A 23,120-nucleotide genomic window follows, 5' to 3' on the forward strand; every position below is an offset into this window, starting at 1 on the left:
CCTTTTGTCTAAGGGCAGCCCTTGATGCCACTGTTGAGACCTTTGACATAGATTATCAGAGAGGATGGCAAGCTCTCATGTAAAAAGAGAAAACAGTGTCAGGATTCATTCCCTTTTGGACAGGTCACCTCATCATCTGAAAAGACAAGAGACTTGGGGGACATCTGTAGACTCTCAAATTGCTATTGGGCCAAACTGAGACTTCTCTGTTTTAATATCATTATATATGGAGTTGAGCTCCCTGCTTACTGCTGTTGAACAGAGTGTGAGCAGAGTACCACCAAGACATCTCTAAAGGGTTTCACTTTGCTTTGTGTTGAAGTGGTTCATGAGCTTCTCCAGAAATAGTTTAATAATTCTTGTTGTAATTGTTCTTATTCAGCACTGACTAGCCAGAAGTAGGTCTCAGATTTGGTTTTAGAAGCAGGTGGCTTAGTCCTAGAAGGATCCCAAGTGTTCTTTCTTCAATAGGGAGTTGAATTTCCCCTCCTTGTAATCATTCCTTTTTTTCCCTTCCCATCTTGGAACATGAACCAGTCACCTTCAGAGTACCCCTCTACCTGATCTGCACTCTCTGTTTACTGGACTGTTTGTGCCTTGAAGCTGACAACTTTCCAGGGCGGGAATTTTGGCCGCTTGGCAGTGGTATCAGATGTCTCCTTGGTTGTGAAATTAATCAGCCTGCTTACTATGAGCAGCATCATGGCACCTTTCCCCTGAAGGACACAGGCAGCTTTTCTCACTCTTCTGAAGAAGATCTAGACAATTGAATCTCATTCCCAGGGCAGACTGAGCCAGGCGGCAGAGCACCAGAAACTTTTCTGTTCTGGCTTCATAGGAAGCAGTGGAGTTGAATAGCTAGGGGCACAGATTTTGGAGTCACATGAACCTGGATTTGATTCCCACTTACACCACTTGCTGGTTGTACAGTCTTAGCTGAAGAGTAGATCTACTTCCTAAGTCTCATTTTCATCTTCAAAATGGGGATAATTACGAAGAGAAAAGGTATATAAGGTGCTTAGCACATGGCATGGCACAAGGTAATATAAATAGTAGCTGCTATTAATATTGTTATTTTTATCTCTTCTAAAAAGAGGATGAATGTTTCAGTCATTTGTTTAAAAAGGGAAGCCTCGGGGCGCCTGGGTGGCGCAGTCGGTTAAGCGTCCGACTTCAGCCAGGTCACGATCTCACGGTCCGTGAGTTCGAGCCCCGCGTCAGGCCCTGGGCTGATGGCTCAGAGCCTGGAGCCTGTTTCCGATTCTGTGTCTCCCTCTCTCTCTGCCCCTCCCCTGTTCATGCTCTGTCTCTCTCTGTCCCAAAAATAAATAAACGTTGAAAAAAAAATTTTTTAAAAAGGGAAGCCTCTTCCTTTCTATGATAACTGTGCATACCTTAGAAAAAGCTGAAACCCTCAGAAATTAAAAGAGCTATCCCAAATTGCACCCTACGTAAATAATAACTACTAGTTATCTTGGCATCTATCCTTCATTTTTATCCCTTTTAAGCTTTAGTAATCAAAGATAGAAGACCTGCCTTTGAAGTTTTTGATATTTACTTAAATCTTAAGAAATAAACTGAACTTACAGTAACTTAGAGTATTAAGAATCCTGGACTGGGACTCCAGAACTAAAAAACTAGAATAATAATATCTTAGTTATATTCATTACACTTTATTCCATGCATTGTACAACATATTTTACATGTATTACATGAGATAATATGTGTAAATTACCGAGCACAGTGCCTGACACATAGTATATGCTCAATAAATGTTAGCTGCTGTTATTTGTTTTTAAATATAATTTATTTTAATTCTCTAACAGCTATTTTAACACCTAATAAAATACAGTCTTTGAAAATTTAGTATCTATCACACAGCCATTAAGTTGCAGAACTAGAATTTGAATCCTGCTCAGAGGTTCATGTTTTTACATAGTGCCCTCAACTTCTAGTCTCGGTTCCAACACTAACTTGCTTTGTAGCCTTGTACAAATTACTTAACCTTTCTAAATCTTAAATCTCTCATTCATAAATTATTTTTAGGGCCTATCTTAGCTGTAATACCTAGGATTTGGAGCATTTTCTAGAAAGGCCAGTTGAAAATTAGGGTTTATTTTTGTAGAGCACTTTTACTCAAAGTATAATCTGTAAACCATTTTAGGTTCACAAACTGCTGCTTGGTACATGGTGGGATGTGTACAGAAATTGAGGGAAAACACTTAGAAACTTTTATAACATCTTGACAGTTTATATATGTTGACAATTTTATATATGTTATAATAATAAAATAGAGCTTATATTGTATTATGTCTTTGTTTTTTAAATTTCATTCTCTAGCAGTTCGTTTTATTATAGTTTATAAAACAATGGATCTGCAATGGATTGATATAAAGGGGGAAAAATTGGCCCTTAACCACAGACAGTTTGAGAAGCACTGTTTTAGAGGACCATCTGAACATCTTAACAGGATTATGAATTGAAATTCCAGTTTTGTTTTTTTTAAATGTGTTTACTAATGTGTTTACAAAGAGGTACCTCTTAAATCAGAAATGCCTGGGGCACCTGGGTGGCTCAGTCCTTTGGGTGTAGGACTTCGGCTCAGGTCATGATTTCATGGTTCGTGGGTTCAAGCCCCGTGTCGGGCTCTGTGCTGACAGCTTGGAGCCTGGAGCCTGCTTCAGATTCTGTGTCTCCCTCTCTCTCTGCCCCTCACCTGCTCACACTCTGTCTCTCCTTCAAAAATAAATATAAACTTTTTTTTTTTTATTTTAAAAAGAAAAAATAATCAGAAATATCTTGGGGCAGCTGGGTGGCTCAGTCATTTAGGCATCCAGCTCTTAATTTTGGCTCAGGTCATGATCTCGCAGTTTGTGGGTTTGGGCCCTATGTTGGGCTCTGTATTGATGGTGGGGAGCCTGCTTGGGATTCTTTGTCTCTCTCTTTCTCTGCCCCTCCTCTGCTCATGCTGTACCTCTCTCTAAAAATAAATAAATAAACATTAAAAAAAAGTGTTTATTAAGAAAGAAAGAAAGAAAGAAAGAAAGAAAGAAAGAAAGAGGGAAGGAGGGAGGGAGGGAGGGAGGGAGGAAGGAAGGAAGGAAGGAAGGAAGGAAGGAAGGAAGGAAGGAAGGAAAGGACCTTACAAGTGGTGCCCTGCTAGAAGCACAATCTCCCACCATCCCCACCTCCCCCGCCCCCCATCACCAAAAGCTGCAGGGGGTATTCTTGTTAGAATGTCTCTGATGCTCCTAGTAATCAGCAGTTGAACCTAGAGAGCAAAACTGATTCTGCCTAGACCAAACTCTTGGGAAAGTTAATTGTATATATCACGATTCTCTTTTTTTTGGAGGGGTATGGGAGTGAGGGTGATAATGAAGGTTCCTGGTAGGCTCATTAAAAAGTCTAGCTCTGGGGCACCTGGCTGTGGAGCATGCAGCTCTTGATCTCGGGTTGTGAGTTTGAGTTCCACAATGGGTGTAGATATTACCTAAAAATAAAATCTTAAAAAAAAAAAAAATCCAGCTCTTCTAGTTTTCTATCACTAAGTCTCCATAAGCATTGACTCACACAATAGAAGTGCTAGAATGAATGTATTTTAGCAGTTATAGATTCCAGCTACCTAATTTGACAGATGAGCTTGGGTGTTGTATGCCTGGCTATTGTTAGTAGTGAGACTAATGATCACTTGTCCGTTGACTGGATTATATACTATGTGAGCCACATCCAGAGCCTCCAGAGAGTTCTCTATGGGACTTTGTCCAAGCTTCTATATGGTATCACTCCTGACTGCTCCAGGCCTCTCATGCCATAGTGAGCTCTTTCACCTTATGGAGCAGAAGATTTGCAAATAAAATCTAGCAATATGTTAAAAGAATAATATACCAAGGCTAAGTAAGGTTTAATCCTGGGAATGCAAGGATGATATAATACCTGAAAATCGATTAATCTACCATCTTAACATTCTAAAGAAGAAAAACCACTCATCATATCAATTGATGAAGAGGAGGCTTTTGATAAAATATAATATCCACTCCTGGTAGTGAACATATGACTAACATCATACTTTACAGTGGAACACTGAATGCATTTACCCTAAAATTGGCAACAAAGAAAGATGTTTATTTTCACGCTACTGGAAGTCCCAGTCAGTGCAGTGAGACAAGAAAAGGAAATAAAAAGGCATGTACATTATTAGAAAGGAAGAAATAAAACTCACTATTTACAGATAACATAATTGTCTATGTAGAAAACCCCAAGGAATCTACAACAACAAAATCCTAAAACTAATAAGTAAGTTTAGTAAGGTCCCAGAATATAAGTTCAGCACACAAAAATCAATCATACTTCATCCCTTTGATCTTGGCCACAGAAATGAGATGATGAAGGGGATATCATCGTTTGGAAAGTGTTGCAATAAGACACACATGTTGTGACACTGCTGTGACTCTAAGGCCTACCACCTTCAGAAATCAACCTGTGGCAGTTACGGCTATCCTGCCAAGCAGAAGAGAAAGTAAAACTGGAGTGCCAAGGCTAAAAGATGAAATACCACTGGGACGGTCTAATGAGGCACTTAAAAATTGTATACTGCAGATTCAGGCATGGATTCCGTGAAAGAATGGCATCTAAGCCCAAGAGGGCAACTTTTGCAGTATCCAGTTCATCTTAAGGATTTCAATGATCGGTCACATAATACATGTTCTGGTTTAAAACAAAACAAAACAAAACAAAAAAATCAGTCCCATTTCTAAATACTAAAACATCTGAAAACAAAACACAATATCATTTATAAACATACCAAATAAAAATTAAATTCTTACATATAAATCTAACAACATATATAGAATTTGTATGCTAAAAACTATACTGATGAAAGAAATTAGGAAGATATAAATAAACAGAGACTACCGTGTCCATGAATTGGTAGGCACAACTTAGTAAAGATGTAATTTCTCCCTAAACTGATCTGTAGACTCAGTGCAATTCCTATCAAATTCCCAACAAGATTTGTTTTGTAAATACAGACAAATTTATGTTGAAATGGAAAGGCAAAGGAACCAGAATGCTGAAAGCAGTATTGAAAAACAGTAAAGTTGGAAGGATCACTACCTCATTTTAAGACTTAGAATCAAGTTAATCAAGACAGTGTACTTTCAGAGAGTTAGACACACAGATCAGTGGAACAGAATAGAGAACCTAGAATATACTCACAAAAATAAGGCCAATTAATGATTGACAAAGGTGCAAAGACAATTCAGTGGAGCAAGAATTTCTTTTCAAGAAATGTTGTTGGAACAACTGGACATCCATATGCAAAACAAAATAGAACCTCTGTTGAAACATCACACATTGTAGAAAAATTAACGCAAAATAGATCACAGATGTAAAACAAAAAGCATAAACCTGTATATTTTTTAGAAGAAAACATAGGAAAGTCTCTGTGGCCTGGGATTAGGCAAAGAGTACTTAGATATGACACCAAAAACACAATGCATGAAAGAAAAAAATGGATACACCAGACTAAAAATGCCTGCTCTATGAGAGATACCATTAAGAGATTGAAAAGACAAGCTACAGTCTCGGACAAAACATTTGTAAATCCCTGTATTGCCAATAAAGGACTTGAGTCCAGAATTAATAAAGAAGTCTGTAAACTCAACAGTAAGGGGGCTCCCGGGTAGCTCAGTTGGTTAAACGTCTGATCTTGGGGCTCATGAGTTTGAGCCCCGCATCAGCTCTGTGCTGATGGTGCAGAGCCTGCTTGGGAGTCTCTCTATGCCTCTCTCTGCCCCTCCCCCACTGGTGCTGCCTCTGTTTCTCTCTCTCAAAATAGATAAATAAAACTGAGAAGAAAAAAAAAAAGAAGTTTCTAAACTCAACAGTAAGGGGTCTCCTGGGTGGTTCAGTTGGTTAAGCATCTGACTCTTGATTTCAGCTCAGGTCACGATCTTGGGGTTTGTGAATCTGAGCCCCGTATCAGGCTCTGCGTTGATGGTGCGGAGCCTGCTTGGGATTCTCTCTCCCTCTCTTTCTCTCTCTCTCAAAATAAATAAATAAGCTTAAAAAAAATTCAACAGTAAGAAAACAAATAATTCATTTTAAAAAATGGGCTAAAGACTTGAACACACATGTCCACCAAAAAGGATACATGGATGACAAATAACCACATGAAAAAGAGGTTCAGTGTCACTAGCCATTAGGGAAATGCAAATGTAAACCACATGGAGATACCACTACCTACCTACTAGGATGGCTTAAGTAAAAATACTGAAAATACCAAGTACAGGAGAGGATGGGCAGAGACCAGAATTCTCACTGCTGGTGGGAATGCAAAGTCACACAGAGACTGGAAAACAGTTTGGCAGTTTCTTATAAAGCTGAACATACATTTACCCTTTGACCCAGAGATCCCACTCCTGGGTGTTTATCCTAGAGAAACGCAAACCGATGTTCTTCACACAAAAACCTGTATGTGAATGTTTATAGCAGCTTTACTCAAAATCGCCTCAAACTGGAGAAGCCAAATAAATGTCCTTCAACTAGTGAATGGATAGGATAAACAAACTGTGGTACATACATGCAATGGAATACCACTCAACATTAAAAAGGGAACAAACTATTGATCTGTGCAACAGTTTAGATGAATCTCAGATGCATCATGCTGAGTGAAAGAAGCCAGTCTCAGAAGTAACCCACTGTATGACTTCATTTTATGACCTTCTTGATAAAACCACAGTGTGGGGGAATACATCCACGGTTGTTGAGAAGGGTTGGGGTGGCAAGGAAGTTGTGACTATAAAGAGATAAGAGGGAGTTCATATAGAACATGTACTGTATCCCAATTGTCACATCTTCACAGTGATTACAGGAATCTATACATATGTTAAAATTTATAGAACACTATACCAAAAAGAGTCAATTTTACCAAATCAAAAAAAAAAATGGTGTACATGGCTCTGGAAGTGTCAAACCACGGCTGTGAAATTTCCCTAGTCTTTCTAGAAAGTATGGTTATAGCAACTGGATGAAAGCTCAGAATATCTGTTCCCTGCCCCACTTCTCAATTAAAGATTATTTTTTCCATCTAGACTTTTATATCTCAAATATACTAAACATGACCTTTTTTTTTTAAAGTTATTTATTCATTTTGAGAGAGAGAGCAAATGTGCAAGCAGGGGATGGGCAGAGAGGGAGAGTGAGAATTCCCAGCAGGCTCTGAGCTATCAGCGCAGAGCCCGATACGGGGCTGGATCTCATGAACTGTGAGATCTTGACCTGAGCTGAAATCAAGAATCAGATGCTCACCTGCCTGGGTGCCCCAACCATATTTTTAAAATGACAGAACAAATCATATGTAATAATTATGTTTCTAAAGCAGGAAGACTAGATGACTTTACATTTTTTAATGTGCTTTAAAAAAGTATTTTATATATTTCCGTTTTTTCTAGTATTTCTATTCCTTGCATAGTTCAACCCTCTACCACCTCACACACACAAAGGTTTTTTTTCTCCAGGTTTTTCCTGCAAATTGTACATCTTTAGGTGGGGGTAGGTGGGGGATAAGAAGCAGGTTTTATACAGCTGATGTGATCACTGTACATACAGGCTTGGAAAATGCTACCCAATCTGCCAATTAATTAAAGCATTAATCTGAGGAGCAGCCAGGCTGGAGAATGTTTACTCAAAGAGGGGAGTGGTAGGAATTGAGTGGGAAGCTCCCTGCATTTGCATGAATATGAACGTGCTCAGAAAACCCAGCTTTCTTTGTCTCTAAAGGTGGGCAGCCTTGATCTTGTCCCTAAATCTTTCTGGGCAATTTAGGAAGCCTTTCAAGGAGCTGGTCTCTCAAAGGCTGGAGCACAGCCAAATCTAGAAATGCAGACGCTATACAGCAGTGTGGAGAGCTAGTCCAGTGTAGTGCAGCTTCTCAGACCTGGAATGAAACCTTCTAAATTCAGGAGTACGTGCTGGTAATTAGGTAGAATATATCTAATGGTTTCACAGATTTTGAAACCGTGCTCAAATCCCAGCTCTGCTTCTTATCAGCTGTGTAATTTGGAGCCAATCATGTAGTTTATCTAAGCTTTATTTTTCTCATCTGTAAAATAAAAATTATGAATTGCTTCTTCATCTCAGAGCAGTTAACCCTTTGCTTTACTCTATGCAGAAAGGGAGCTAAAGAGTGGATAGGACTTTCCAAGAATACAGGCTGTCTCCAGGAGTTGGGACTGTGCAGCCTTTTGTTCTTTTTAGGCTTATTTTTCAGGCGAGGGACTATGAACCTCAGGGTTTCGCCTCACCTTCCTGGGATGTGCTACGTTCTTTATCTCTATGAGAAGTGACCTTGACCATAACAGCAAAAGACATAAAGATAGCTCATCCTAGAACCTCTTTGGTTATATTGGCTATAGTTGAGATGAGGTTTATCTGTGTGTCACTAGGGAGAGTGGTGAAATGGATGTGGAAAATTGACCCAACAATGTTTGGTGATATTAAAGAATTAATTTTAATTTTTAAAATTGTGGTAAAAAAAAATATATATATATATATATGATAAAATTTACCATCTTAACCATTTTATTGCTAATTTTTTATTAAAAAAATTTTTTTTAACGTTTATTTATTTTTGAGACAGAGAGTGACAGAGCATGAACGGGGGAGGGTCAGAGAGAGGGAGACACAGAATCTCAAACAGGCTCCAGGCTCTGAGCTGTCAGCACAGAGCCCGACGCAGGGCTCAAACTCACGGACCGCGAGATCATGACCTGAGCCGAAGTCGGCCGCTTAACCGACTGAGCCACCCAGGCGCCCCATATTGCTAATTTTTTAAAAGTTTATTTATTTTTAGGGGCACCTGGGTGGCTCAGTCAGTTAAGCATCCGACTTTGGCTTAAATCATGATCTCACGGTTCCTGAGTTCAAGCCCTGCATCAGGCTCTGTGCTGCGAGCCCGGAGCCTGGAGCCTGTTTTGAATTCTGTGTCTCCCTCTCTCTCTCTGCCCCTCCCCACTCGCACTCTGTCTCTCTCTCTCTCTCTCAAAAATAAATAAACATAAAAATTTTTTTAAACATTTATTTATTTTTGAGGGTGGGGAGGGCCAGAGAGAGGGGGACAGAGGATCTGAGGTGGGCTCTGTGCTGACAGCAGACAGCCTGATGCAGGGTTCAAACTCAAGAACCGTGAGATCATTTTTGACCTGAGCCGAAGTTGGATGCTTAACTGACTGAGCCACCCAAGCACCCCCATTGCTAATTTTTTAAGCGTGATAATGATACTGTGGGTTTTTTTAACTTCTTAATCTTTGAGCTACATAACTAAAAATTTTACAGATAAAATGATACATCTGTGATTTGCTTTAAGGTAATCCAAAGGGAGGAAGATTGACCCAGCAACCAGGAACTTTAGCCTCATGGCACAGATAAGAAGGGCCTTTTTCTAGAGTTTAGCTTTTGTCAGATGGCTGAGCTTCATTTCTGTTTGTTTTCTTGCAGAACTCTCAGAAATTGAGCCCAATGTGTTCCTCCGTCCATTTCTGGAAGTGATTCGCTCTGAAGATACCACTGGCCCTATCACTGGACTGGCGCTAACCTCTGTCAACAAGTTCCTGTCCTATGCACTCATAGGTAAGAACTCAGGCTTTGTTGGATGACCACAGCACTTCATTTCCTGCCTCGCCTGGGGTGGTCAGGCCTTAGGCAATGATCTGGTGATACTGGAAAGTTTGTCCCAGCCATCTGTTTCCTTGTAAGGAGAGAAATAGGACTGTTATTGGTTACTCATTATGCTAATTGACTCAGGTCGTGCAGTGTAGGGAGGGAGGGAACGTTTCCTTGGGACTCTGGTTTCTTTGTGCTTTGGAGGGAGTTAAGGGTATGGTGCCCTTGGAGGTTTGGTTTGGTTTATTTTTAAAATTATTTTTCAAATACAGTGCATGCTTATTTTAAGATAAACAATAAAGAGGTGACTAAAAGAATTAATGGTTTCTCCTTTTTCGTAATGTTCCTCCTTCTTCCTTAGGTAAATAATGTTGACAGACTGATTTGAATCTTTCTATACCTTTCTCTACATGTATACAACTATATATAAAGTATCATTTAAAAAAAATAGGATTATGTGCTATGCATTTTCTCCTTTTTTTACTTAATAGTATTAACTTAGAAAGATGTACATGATATAATTATCCATCTGATTTGTTCTTTTCCCCCCAGTTTTATTGAGATATAATTGACATACAACATTGTGTTAATTTAAGGTGTACAACATAATGATTTAATATATGTTACAGATGATTACCACAATAAATCTAGTTAACATCCATCACCTCATATAGTTTCAACTTATTTTCTTGTAATGAGGACTTTTAAGGTCTGCTCTCTTAGCAACTTTCAAATATACGATGTAGGTTTTTTTAAGTTTATTTATTTAACCTCTATACCTAACATAGGGCTCAAGCTCACAACCCCAAGATCAAGAGTCTCATGCTCTCTTCTGACTGAGCCATCCAGGCACTCCTCAAATACACAATGTAGTATTATTAACTGTAGTCATCATGTTGTACACTACATCCCCAGAACTTATAAATCTTACAACTGGAAGTTTATATATTCTTCTTTTAGTGTCATAAGATATATATAATGTAAAAATTGCCATTTTTATCATTTTTAAGTATACGATTCATTGGCATTAATTACATTCACAGTGTTGTACAATCATCACCACTATCTGTTTCCCAAACTTTTTTTACCCCAAAAGAAACTCTAAACATTAAGGAACAATACAGCATTTCCCTTCCCCCCAAGCCCTTGGTAAGATTTTTTTCTTCGTAGTAAAAGTGTATAATTTCTATAATATAGATATAATACCAATCTTTTTCTTACTGAATAATATTTAATATTTAGGTTTCCTAATTTGAGCCACTTACAAATAATGCTGAAATAAGCATCCTTATTCATATGTCCTTACTTATTAATTTTCCTTTGTATGATAGATTCCTGTGCTTGAAATTTTTGGATTAAAGGCCATGAGCATATTACATTTTTTTTATTTTAATTTTTTTTAATGTTTATTTATTTTTGAGAGAGACAGAGACAGAATGTGAGTGGGTTAGGAGCAGAGAGAGAGGGAGACACAGAAGCAGAAGTAAGCTCCAGGCTCTGAGATGTCAGCACAGAGCCCGACGTGGGGCTCGAACTCACAGATTGTGAGATCATGACCTGAGCCAAAGTCGGACGCTCAATCGATTGAGCCACCCGGGCACCCCGCAAATTACATTTTTATATGTGCTACCAGGTTGCTTTCCCAAAAGCTTATAGTATTTATACTTCCAACAGTATTGTTTGAGAGTTTCCATTTCCCCACCCTTACACCTGCACTGAATATTAGCACTATTCATCTGTGCTAATTTGGTGAGTGAAAACTAGTATTTTATTGTTTTTATTTTTTTAAGTTAAACATTTGAATCTCTTCTCCTTTTTCTATTATTTTACTGAGTTGTTTTTGTTTGTCTTATTAATTTGTAGGAGCTTGTATAGTGGGGATATCACCCCATTGTCTATCATAGTATTACAAATATTTTCTCCCAATCTAGCCCAAATATTTTATCCAGACTGTTGTTTATCTCTGAATTTGCTTATGGTGTCTTTTGGATTCCTTTTTAGTTGGTCTTGTCACTTAGGATCCTGAATTCCTTTTCCCCTGTTGCTAGCCCATGCGCAGGAGTGAGGAACATAGAAAACAGACAGCTGTCTTTGTTTCTAAGGAAGGAGACAAGAAAAGACTAGCTCTGGCTGTAGCTAGCTAGGGAAAAAAAAAAAAGACCTTTGATTCAGGGCAAGAAAGCGCTTTATCTTTTCTAGAAAGTGGGATTTGCTTAGCAGATGCATTCAGGATCCTGAGCAGAAATCCTGGGTGCCAGCTAGGTTCTGAAGAGGCGCATCCATCTCTCCAGATACCCTAGTCTTAGCTTCATACTTTTCCTGAGCAAAAACCAGGCCCGGCTACTTCCAGCCTCACCCTGAGCACCACCTGCAGGTCATCTCTCTCCACAGCCTCCAGCGGCTGCCCTCCGTGCTTCTTCCCTCTGCTCTCTTGTCAGTGTTACTGTCTCCCCTTTCTGGACTTGGCAGACACGCTTGTCATTGGAGACCTCAGGCCAGCTGGTCACTGGAGTTTCCTGTGGTGGGAAAAGAGAATGCTGGAGGTGGTGATTGCAGTGGGCATGAGAGAGGGGGCAGGAAGGAGCGTATGAAAGCCAGAAGGCAAAGGAGATGAGATTGGCAGCTTTCCCTTCAGTCTGCTCCAGAGTGGCTAGGAAAGGAGGACATTCTAAGGAAGACGCGTTCTGCTAAGTGAGCTCAAGCCAAACAATATTTTGTTTAGGCTATCCTAGAAGAAACTATCCCTCACCTGTCAATCCTGTGACCCAAGGCCTCTAGAATTATTTTAGATCCTACTCCAAGGATCAGCCTTTTGTTTGGCCCCACACAGCTGCCAGACCAGGATTTGTGCCACTGATTGCCTGGCAGGCTATGTCTGTGGTTCTAAAGACCTATCACTCTCACCTGCCTTTTTTAGAAAATTAACTGTGCTATTTCATTCAAGCTCAGAGGATAAGAGCAACAAAGAGATCCATTAAACTACTTTAACAAGGGAGATTACTGAAAGAGGGGAAGAAATAGACCTGTAGGAGCCTTGTGAAGCAGGAGTAAAGCTGCCATTCACATAGCTCTGAAACCCCACATAATACTGAGGTCCTGGATTTCCTGTGCAAGGAAAAGTCTAGCTACGGACCACGGAGGCCTGAATAGTCAGGCAAGGGCTATGAGAGAAGACTTAGGCAAGGGCCTTCAGGTTATAGGATTTTCTGAGTTGAATGGGAGAAACATGGAGAGTTGGGGTGATAGAAGGAGCTAGGGCACCCCGTATACTATGTATCATCATGAAATTGGCTTCCTTCTTTTTTTATTTTTTATTTTTTTTATTTAAAAAAAAAATTTTTTTTCAATGTTTATTTATTTTTGGGACAGAGAGAGACAGAGCATGAACGGGGGAGGGGCAGAGAGAGAGGGAGACACAGAATCGGAAACAGGCTCCAGGCTCCGAGCCATCAGCCCGGAGCCTGACGCGGGGCTCGAACTCACGGACCACGAGATCGTGACCTGGCTGAAGTCGGACGCTTAACCGACTGCGCCACCCAGGCGCCCCAACTTCCTTCTTTTTTTAAAAAAATTTTTTTTTCAATGTTTTTATTTACTTTTGAGAGAGAAAAAGCTAACAGGGGAGGGGCAGAGAGAGAGAGGGAGAGAATCCTAAGCAGGCCCCACACTATCAGCACAGAGCCCGATGCGGGGCCCAAACCCACGAACCTTGAGATCACGACCTGAGCTGAAATTGAGTCGGACGCTCAACCAACTGAGCCTCCCAGGCGCCCCGAAATTGGCTTTCTTCTGCATGAACTCTAAGTAACCACTCCTGGTGCTCAGTGGGGGCGTGCTGTATGGACAGAGTGTCTTTGACCAGGTGTCAGAGACTAACCAGGACAGAAGAGAAAAAAGAAAACAAATGAGAATCACTTATAATTCATGAAAGTCTTCAGGCTCGTTGTTACAAGGGAAATGTTTTGGTTTCTCAGCCGCACCCCTGAGCTTTAGGCTCAGGAACTCTGTTATTCAGGTACCAAGAAAGAAAAAATGGTAAGAATTTCTTTTAATTCCCACTACTTAAAACTAGGAGGTGCTCCTGTAGTACACCGTGCCACCTCTGGAGCAGCCTTTCTCTGTCACTCGCAAAGCCTTGCCATGTCCCTCCTTTTTTCCCCTACTTATGTTTCCCTTTCAAGGATAATCTGGGAAGTTCTGCAAGACCCTTGAAGGGCTTGAGGGAGGCCACTTCTTTGGCTACTCCTTTTGGATATTTAGCAGATTAATGGGAGCAGTTTCTCCCTTGGCAGTATTTGTGTTAGTTTCCAGCATGGTGCTGGTTGTCTGATCTAGCTTCTCCCCTCTTCTTTTTTTTAATTTTTTTTTCAACGTTTATTTATTTTTTTGGGGACAGAGAGAGACAGAGCATGAACGGGGGAGGGGCAGAGAGAGAGGGAGACACAGAATCGGAAACAGGCTCCAGGCTCTGAGCCATCAGCCCAGAGCCCGACGCGGGGCTCGAACTCACGGACCGCGAGATCGTGACCTGGCTGAAGTCGGACGCTTAACCGACTGCGCCACCCAGGCGCCCCTCCCCTCTTCTTATTCACTGTTGAAATTCTTTCTTCCTCCTACTCCCGGGTCAGCCAGCCTCCAGTCTTGTTTAGTTTGTCCCCTTTTTCTCCTAATGCATGTTTAGTTAAGCTGGTAGAATGATTCTTGCTCCACGTCATATTGTTTTAAGTAAGAATGCAAAGCAGGAAGAAGTCTCTGATTTGCTATAAAGTGGCACCCAGATATATGTATTGGCAGCAGGGACTGTCCATTTCTTTCCACTACTCTCCTACCTCACTTGCACCTGAACACAAAACCCCAGAAGCAACCAGAGAGAGATGTGTTGAAGGAGAAAACATGAACAGAGAAAGTCTACAACCTTGGTGTTTGAAGGTCTCGTCCTACTTGGCCCTTGCTCTGGGCCAAAAACTCCTCTATTTCTAGGCCCTTCTTATATAAAATGAGTGGCTTTACACCAGTGAGTCCAAAGTGTGGTCCCCCTGACCAGCAGCATTAACTTGTCCTGAGATCTTGTTAGAAATGCACATTGTCAGGCCCCACTGTAAATCTACTAAATCAAAAGTTCTCAGAGTGGACCCAGCAATTTGTATTTTTAACAAATCTTATTAGTGATTCTGATATATACTTAGGTTTGAGAACCACTGTTTTACACAGTGGGATTTGTGCTGAGGAGCTTGTTAAAGCCAGTTATGAGCAAAATTCTCCGGTAGTTCAAGTAACCATGGGTTGGAAAATTGAAGAGGAGAAAAACAGTCTCTCAAGGCAGTGCCTATACAGGATATCTTGCCTTTCTGTCTCTCCTCTCCATACAATTTAGTCTCTTTTTCTGTTGGAGCAGATCCCACTCATGAGGGCACAGCAGAGGGCATGGAGAACATGGCGGATGCTGTCACCCATGCCCGTTTTGTGGGCACAGATCCTGCCAGCGATGAGGTTGTCCTGATGAAAATCCTTCAGGTAAATGGAGGGGAAGAGCAATTAGGCTAATGGCCAGGAGCTGGTGCTATCGGCTCTCCTTACCCAAGACTGCCGGCAGCATGAAGCTGTGTTTTGACTCCGCTGGGGCTTAGGGAGCTACTTTGTTTCTAAACAAGCAGCTCGGGTACCCAGAGTAAAAGCTTTTCTAATGAAAATAATTAACAGCTTTAGATGAATTGATATCAAATACCAGAAGCCCTTAATACATTTGTACCTCTGGTGGACCATATCTGCCGTTCATCTGTGGGACTCATGGGCTAGGGCTGGAATGAGTGCTGAACTATATCTGGGTCATGGAGAGTAAAGGCACAGTTCCCAAGATAAGTTCCTGGGAGATCCCCCCACACCCATCAAACTGAAGTGAGGTCAGCATTCTTGCTAACCTCTCTCACTCGAGTGCTTCCGTAGGAGACTAAAGGAACAGAAGGCAGCTTCTCTCCCCTCAGGTACACCCCACTTTACCCAGCCTGCTTTATTTATCGCTGTATCTCCTCTTTCTTCCTGGTAGGTGCTGCGGACTCTGTTGCTGACCCCAGTGGGTTCCCACCTAACCAATGAATCTGTGTGTGAGATTATGCAGTCTTGCTTCCGGATCTGCTTTGAAATGAGGCTCAGTGGTAGGTGCTTGAATATTGGGCCTGTCACCATTCCTAGGGCCAGTGTCTGTGAGTATAAATATAGGATACTGTCTCTGAGCCCCAGAGAGGTGGAAAACTCTGGACTTGTCCTTCACCTACCTTGTGGAGCCAAAGGGGTCTGGAAGTCTTTACTTGACTATTGTGCAGCTAGAATAGAGACCTTAGTTCATTGTGCCAAGGCAGAAATTGGGATAGATCCCCAAATGACTTAGCCCAGGCACCAAATCTGCCTCCCTTGGGCTTTCGGGGATTGACACCAGCCTGCAACCCTTAAAAACGCATCATCGTGCACCAACACCCCGCCCGCCCTCAGCTTTTTCTCCTGTCTCAGTAGTGCCACCTAGTGGGCTACTGAAGTTGTGGCTGCCAGGCTGAGCTGGAGCTGGTTTTAATAAGTTTGGCATAATCCTTAGTAAACAAGGTTTGGAGGGGAGTCTGCTCTGAGAAGCCTCCTGATAATAGCACAGCAAGTAATGACACCTGTGTTATTTGTTTTTGCCTGTGCAGAGTTATTGAGAAAATCCGCAGAGCACACTCTCGTAGACATGGTGCAGCTGCTCTTCACAAGGTAAACCTGCTGCTGTTTGCTTCAGCCCGGCTGCCCGGGCCTCTTGAGCTTGCCTGCTTCCACACAGCCACTTCAGGGACCTGGCCAACCCCACAGCCACTTCAGGGGCCACTGGGATTATGGATGGGGGTAGTTCACTGGGCCCAGGGTTACTGAATAAGGGAAAAGGAGAAGGGAGCTGGCTTGGCCTCAGAGAGAGGCAGGGGGTTATTTGATCTAGGCCAACAGACCTTGTTCTGCTTTCCAAACTTGTGTCTGTTTCTGTGCAGGTAGCAGCTGGGAAAGGGAACACAGAGAGGAAGCCAAATTCAAGGGAGCCTGGAACAGGGTGCTGAACTCCCAGAGCTCAGTCTGATTTCTGTGAGAAAGGACCAAGGCTAGGGTGACAAACCTTGTTGGCCCAGACTCTCCCACTTTTAGCACTGAAAATCCTGCATCCCTGCAAACACTTCATTCTCTGGCAAACCAAGACTGCTGGTTACCCTCATCAAGGCCCTCAATTTAGGGGCTATGAGGCCTTTTCATATTATGCCTAACTGCCTGTTTCCTACACCTCTTTTCAGTAGACTAACTTTGAGAAGAGCTGACTGAGGCAAGAGCTTTAAAGCCTCCCCTGGGAGATATTAATAACGGGGTTGGTTATGTATCTGTGCGGCCCAGGGTTATATAGGAAATCAGTGTACCTTCTGCTCAATTTTGCTATGGACCTAAAATTTCTCTAAAAAACAATCTAGTTAAAAAAAAAATTCCCCATGGTATTTCATTTTATTCTCAGATCCATAAGTAATAATTCTTATTATCCACACATTAGATCTGCCCCTGCTCCCTGCTACAAAGCATTCCCACTCTTCAGGCTCAGATTTATTGGTTTCAAAACTCAACCTGCCTTTTACTGCTCACACTATGTCCAGTCTCCTGGGATTTTGATGGACTGCCCTCTCCCCATATTGTGCCTTTCACCTGTACTTGTTAAGTAAATACAAGCAGGGAGGGGTCGGTTTAGGATGAAAAGAGCCTCCACACTCCAAGGGCATTAGTCACTTTGCCCTGGTGACTCCCTTCTTTTTAAGAATGTGTCTGTATTATAAGTCTCCCCCAACTTCTTACTTTGATAAGGTTCTCAAAGGGATGAAATTAGCCTGCTTCTCTTCCTAGCTTTTCCTAAGAGACAGGGCATGCCCTGGCCCACTGTATCTTTGGGCTGTGGCTAGCATGCTGGGGAGATTTGTTGTTATCCCTAATGACAGTTCATGGGGTTCTCTATCTTGTAGGTTACCTCAGTTTAAAGAAGAACCCAAGAACTATATGGGGACCAACATGAAGAAGGTATGAGCTGCTGTCCCTCATCCAAACTTTGGTCTCTCAACTTTAGTGCTATGGGGATTTTCCTGGACACCCTTGCTTGGCAAAAACATGCTTTTGCCTAGACAGGTTTGCTTGGAATCTAAAAATAGCTATCATTCATTTAGTGAGAAATTTATTCTTTCCCAGATACCTTTCCTTCCCAGCCTATCTTTCTTGACCCACCACATAAGCTGGTGAACCAGTCCTTCATGGAAACTTGGTAAGGCCCATCAGATTGGGCTAAAAATGTATGTTGATAAAAGTGAACGTTCTGCCATCCCCTCAAAGCCCAGACTTGTCAGTAGGTAGGAGGCCTAAAGAGGCTATGCCCTAAGTCCCACCATAATGCTGGATTAGAATGGGCTCATACTTGGGCTTGTTTCTGTTGATGAGACAAATCAAGCCTGACTCTAGATCAGAAGGTTCTCAAACTGATAAAAGAATGTGATCAGAAGAATGGCCTCTTTCTATTTTAAACTGAAGTCCTGAACTTCACAGACCTCTGATGAGGATTCTACTTGCAACCCTAAGAGGTTCTTCCCGTGGAGATGGCCCTTGGCTGTTTGGTGCATGCACCTGACCTTCCCTTCTCCCCAGCTCTCCATCCCTATTCCTGCCCTATGCCCTATTGGCGTGTGTCTGAATTTATTTCACTTTGTTTAAATCGTTCGTTTGCCTGTCTTTCACAGATTTCTCCATGTCTCCTCAACAAACTGGAGCTAAGTAGTGGGGAGCAGACCAAAGCCCTGAACCAGTTAGAGAGGGTACTACTCTTTAAGAACCTCAAGGTCTCTCTCCCTCTCCCTCTCCTTTCCCCCCTTTTTATTTATTTAAATGTTTATTTTTTTAATATGTAACATCTGGGTCACATTTCCATTGTGCAGAGCACAACTTACCCCTACCTAATAACACAGCACGGTTTTGGAAGAGTTGCATGTGTTTGTAGCTTTGCAGTGTTGGGAATTTCCCTGGGGGCATCTGGTTGCATGGAGGCAGAAGGAAACTTTGAACTGGTGACATATCATGTAGTGAGCCTGGATAGAGAGCTTGGGTCCTGCTGACATCTTGCGGGGATGTTTAATATCTACCAATTTGGGGGAACTGTGAGGGACCTCTGAGCAAGCCCCTTCCCTCTTCTACCCTTTGCCTATCTCAGAGCTGGCATATGGAGCTTAAGCACGGTCTTTGGCTCTATTTAGATACCTGAACTGCGTTTGGAGGGAAAGGATAGTCCCATCTAGTTGGGGTCTTTTATTTTTCATAGTTAATGTTAAAGCATTTGTTCATTCCCAGGTTTAGGACTCTAGGTGGAGGGGAAGGAGCTGGATAGCTCAAGATGGGTTCTGCAGAGATGCTGTCTGTCCCTTAAAAGTTGAGATATAGAGGAGTTTAGGGGAGAGGTCCAAGTTAAAGATTACCCCCAACCCCATATCCCTGCTTTAGGAAGAAGAGGGAGAGAAGGAGGTATGGGCTGTCTATGTTTAGGCTGTCACATGAGTGGCATTCTGGAGGTGTGATTGTGGAAATCCAGGTCACTGAAGATTAAAAGAACTGTGTATGTGTGTGTACACCTAGGTCCCTAGGCCTGCATTCTTTTTGCATGCACAGTGTCCATTTTCATTCGTGTGCTTGACTCATCTCAAGTTGCAGCTCTCTCTTCAGTGGCTACCCTGCCTTTTGCCATGATTATTAACCTAAGACCTGCCCTTTCTTTGTAAAGCTTATACTGCCCTTTGGAAATACAAAGTTATACGGATTAGGTGTTGGAGGGTTCCATGAACAGGGAGCATAACTGTACTTTGTCAGGGCTGAGGCATTTGTGAGAATTGGAGCTTCTCATCCCCTACTCCAGCCAGGAGGCAGAGAATACTAATTGAAATGATCAGGTTGGAGCTAGTTTTGCAGAGATTAAAGAAGAAAACAGGCAGGACTAATCCTAGTGTCAGAAGGAATCTCACTGAGTGACTGGTTTCTCGGTGGAAGTAGGACCACCTGGAGTCACTGAAATTGGGAATCCGCCTAGAGAGAAAAGATATCTCACAAAAGTGGATCCAGATGTTAGTACTTTTTGGACCTCAGTGACAATTGCCAATAAAGCCAGGAGGTTCTTGTTTTCCCTCATTGATCGCTTGAGCTTCTTGACTGTCTGTATGTTTGGCTGACTCTTACTCCCAGAGGTTTTTTTTTTATTTTTTTTTGTTTGTTTTTTGTTTTTGTTTTTTTTGTTTTTGTTTTTTTTTTACCATGAACTTGCTTCAGATGAGCTTCAGTGGTTACTAGAGAGAGCATTCCTGTTTAACCACAGTGCTCAGAACACTTGAAGTTCCATTCTAGGCATATGACTGTAGACATTCTGGCGATGGTGGCATAGTATAAATCCAGTGTGAGGTTGTTGCCACATTAGTAAGAGCTGGGTGTGAGGCTCAACTTTTGGACCTCTCTCCTTTCTGGGTGGAGCTTTTGGTAAGGAAGAATTATATGGTTTCTAAACAAAGGATTAATGGTTACCCAGGTTCTGGAGGGCTTGGGGGAGGATGAAGAAGGAGGCCTATCCCCCAAATGCTAGAAGGAATTGAACAGGCCAAGGATGACAGGGTATATTTCGGCCTTTAGAAAGAGGCTCTTACTTTGTTAGTTAGAGCATTCTGATGATTCCTCGACCATTACAGTTACCCAGTCCAGGAATGGTCCCTTAGTCTAGAAATAGTATGGTAGAACTGTGGAGGGACTGGTAAAGGACTGGTCTCAAACCCTAACAGAAGGCATCAGGACCAGAAAAATGAAATGGGCTTAAATAAAGTAACTGTGAACTGAGGGTGGAGAAAATGCATAAAAATTTATATCCTAGAGTAGTTCCCACAATAGATTTTAGAAATTTTCCTTTGTAACTAAAAGGAAGCTATACGAAATATAGCAGGAGAGAAGAAAACAGAATAGAGCAAGGTACAAGAAATCAGTAGCCTTACCATCTGAAAACATAAAACTGCATCTAGAAAGACCCAACAGTGAGACAGGAGGTCTCACTGATGTACAAAATTGGGAGCAGCAGCATGACATGACCCTCCATCCTTAACTCCAAAAACCAGCTGGGATACCACTCCTTCCTTAACTCCTTCCTTGACCCCTTCCTTAACCACTTTGATACAAAAATTTCAGAGAGTCAGGGATGTATTTAGGATCTAGGCCCCGTTCACGAACCAGTAGGGAAGCTAAGAGAGTGACAGGGAAGGAATAGACTCTCATAGTTGGTTAAGAACCTAGGAGTAGAAGGCTGTGCTACAGATAGTTGAGGAGCAAAGCCCGGGAGTCCTTGTAGATCTGAAGCCTCAGGCAAAGGAACCTCTGCTCGTAGCTTTTCTGCAGGAGGGTCAGGCACCATCTACAGGACTTAAGATTGCCACCCACGACTCAGGGAAGCAGAGTAACATGTGGTCAGCTGAAAAGCAGAATGTTTAGGAGGTCACCAGGCTGACCTGTGAAATGGCAGACGTAGAAGCAAGGTTGGAGGAATAGGAATGTGCTCTGATGGTCTAGATTCTTCCTTTGCCACAGACACGGCATATAGGCTGTTTTCTAGGGACCAGTAGGAATAAAAGAAGGGAGATTTCTAGGGAAAGAGTCTTAGTTTGAGTACCAGTGCTAATGAGGTATGATATTTCCAGCTGAAAATGAGAGCAGGAGGCATGAGTGATTCATCCAAGTGGAAGAAACAGAAGAGATCCCCCCGGCCTCTGCGCCATATGACCAAAGTCTCACCGGGTTCAGAGCTGCCCACCCCCAACGGAACTACCTTATCCTCTAACCTCACTGGTGAGTGCCCTGGGTTGCTTCCTCTAATTAGAATAGATAGAAGAAAACCTTCCTCTCTCAGGCATTTTAACATTGAAAACTAGTCAACCGAGGGGCTTTGGTCTTTCTGCTAAGAGTAAAAAGGGAAGGGGCGCCTGGGTGGCGCAGTCGGTTAAGCCTCCGACTTCAGCCAGGTCACGATCTCGCGGTCCGGGAGTTCGAGCCCCGCGTCAGGCTCTGGGCTGATGGCTCGGAGCCTGGAGCCTGTTTCCGATTCTGTGTCTCCCTCTCTCTCTGCCCCTCCCCCGTTCATGCTCTGTCTCTCTCTGTCCCAAAAATAAATAAACGTTAAAAAAATAAATAAATAAATAAAAATAAAAAAAAAAATAAAAAATAAAAAATATAAAAAAAAAAAGAGTAAAAAGGGAAAACTCCAGGTCTGTTCAGACTGTGACCACTTAGCAATTCTGCAGTGACTTTGGGTTGTTATCCTTCCAGAGGAACTCTGACTACTTTAGAGACCAGTGTATGCAGAGATTAGTATGTGGTCTAGGAAAAGAGCCCCTAGTGCCATGGAGGCTATGTTTTTCCTACAGAGTCTCTTTTCTTCAAGCCTCACCTACTTTGCTTGGCAGGGGGAATGCCCTTCATTGATGTGCCCACTCCCATCTCTTCTGCAAGTTCAGAAGCTGCCTCAGCAGTGGTCAGCCCCTCTACAGACAGTGGCCTGGAGTTCTCCTCCCAGACCACCTCCAAGGAAGACCTCACTGACCTGGAACAACCTGGCTCTCCAGGGTATAGCACAGCTACAGAGCCTGGCAGCAGCGAGCTGGGGATTCCTGAGCAGCCTGATCCCCAGGTATGGCTTTAAGGCCCCTCTCTAATCTTCTAGTGTAGAATTGGCTTGACCCTTTTCATCCTTTCTCCAGGCTTTGGTTCAAAAGAAGGTCAGGTTGGTGGGGGGGGTGCGGTGCAGAGTTATTTCATTATTTCTTATTTCCTAGAATCAGCTGTGCAAGCTAGAAAATCCACAGCATGACTCACTGTAAGAGGTAGCTCATGGGATTTATCAAGTCTTGCATACAGGTAGTACTAGGCAAAGGGGAGGGAAATGGCCATGGCTTTGGAAGATAATGATATAAATCCCAAGCCTATGAGAGCCTCTATTGTTTCTAGAGTTCTAGTCACTTTAGGTCAGTGATGCCTCAGGAAGTGTTTTCTGAGTCCTTCACACTCCTGCCCTGAGCCATCTTGCATTGATTCATAGCTCACTGAGCTGGCCCTACACCTGCAGACACTTGGAGCTTAAACACTTCAGGGGGGAGTAAGTTCCAAGTTGCTCTTGCTTCATCCTTCTTCCTATCGCCCTGCTGCTGGTCATAGCAGGAAGGGATTCATGTGGAAAAGGCCCAGTCAGCATCCGTGGAATCCATCCCCGAAGTGTTAGAGGAGTGCACGTCCCCTGCTGACCACTCTGATTCTGCCTCTGTTCATGACATGGATTACGTCAATCCCCGGGGTGTACGCTTTACACAGTCCTCCCAGAAGGAAGGTGAGTTCTCTCAGGCAGTCTCTGCCTATTCACC

General features: G+C 42.5%; 1 protein-coding gene and 1 pseudogene across 7 annotated transcripts in view; both read left to right on the plus strand.

Annotated features, from left to right (window-relative positions):
- The window catches only part of GBF1 (golgi brefeldin A resistant guanine nucleotide exchange factor 1), a 122,345-nt gene that overhangs the window by 79,472 nt on the left and 19,753 nt on the right, over window positions 1-23,120 (plus strand). For 4 of the 7 annotated variants that reach the window (XM_047073351.1, XM_047073356.1, XM_047073353.1 and 1 more), the window contains exons 4-11: window positions 9,496-9,627; window positions 15,056-15,174; window positions 15,704-15,812; window positions 16,341-16,401; window positions 17,673-17,727; window positions 21,408-21,555; window positions 22,170-22,393; window positions 22,918-23,086. In XM_047073351.1, the coding sequence (XP_046929307.1) occupies window positions 9,496-9,627; window positions 15,056-15,174; window positions 15,704-15,812; window positions 16,341-16,401; window positions 17,673-17,727; window positions 21,408-21,555; window positions 22,170-22,393; window positions 22,918-23,086 (1,017 nt within the window). Of the gene's footprint in view, window positions 1-9,495; window positions 9,628-15,055; window positions 15,175-15,703; window positions 15,813-16,340; window positions 16,402-17,672; window positions 17,728-18,434; window positions 18,534-21,407; window positions 21,556-22,169; window positions 22,394-22,917; window positions 23,087-23,120 lie in introns of all 7 variants that reach the window. The other 3 variants (XM_047073354.1, XM_047073357.1, XM_047073358.1) reach the window with 2 other exon arrangements.
- On the plus strand, window positions 3,095-5,047 carry LOC124507089 (60S ribosomal protein L37-like; annotated as a pseudogene).

This window comes from Lynx rufus, unplaced genomic scaffold (genome assembly GCF_022079265.1).
Source record: "Lynx rufus isolate CCGP_SWC_20201006 ecotype Redwood Valley unplaced genomic scaffold, mLynRuf1.p SCAF_11, whole genome shotgun sequence".
Lineage (NCBI taxonomy): Eukaryota > Metazoa > Chordata > Mammalia > Carnivora > Felidae > Lynx > Lynx rufus.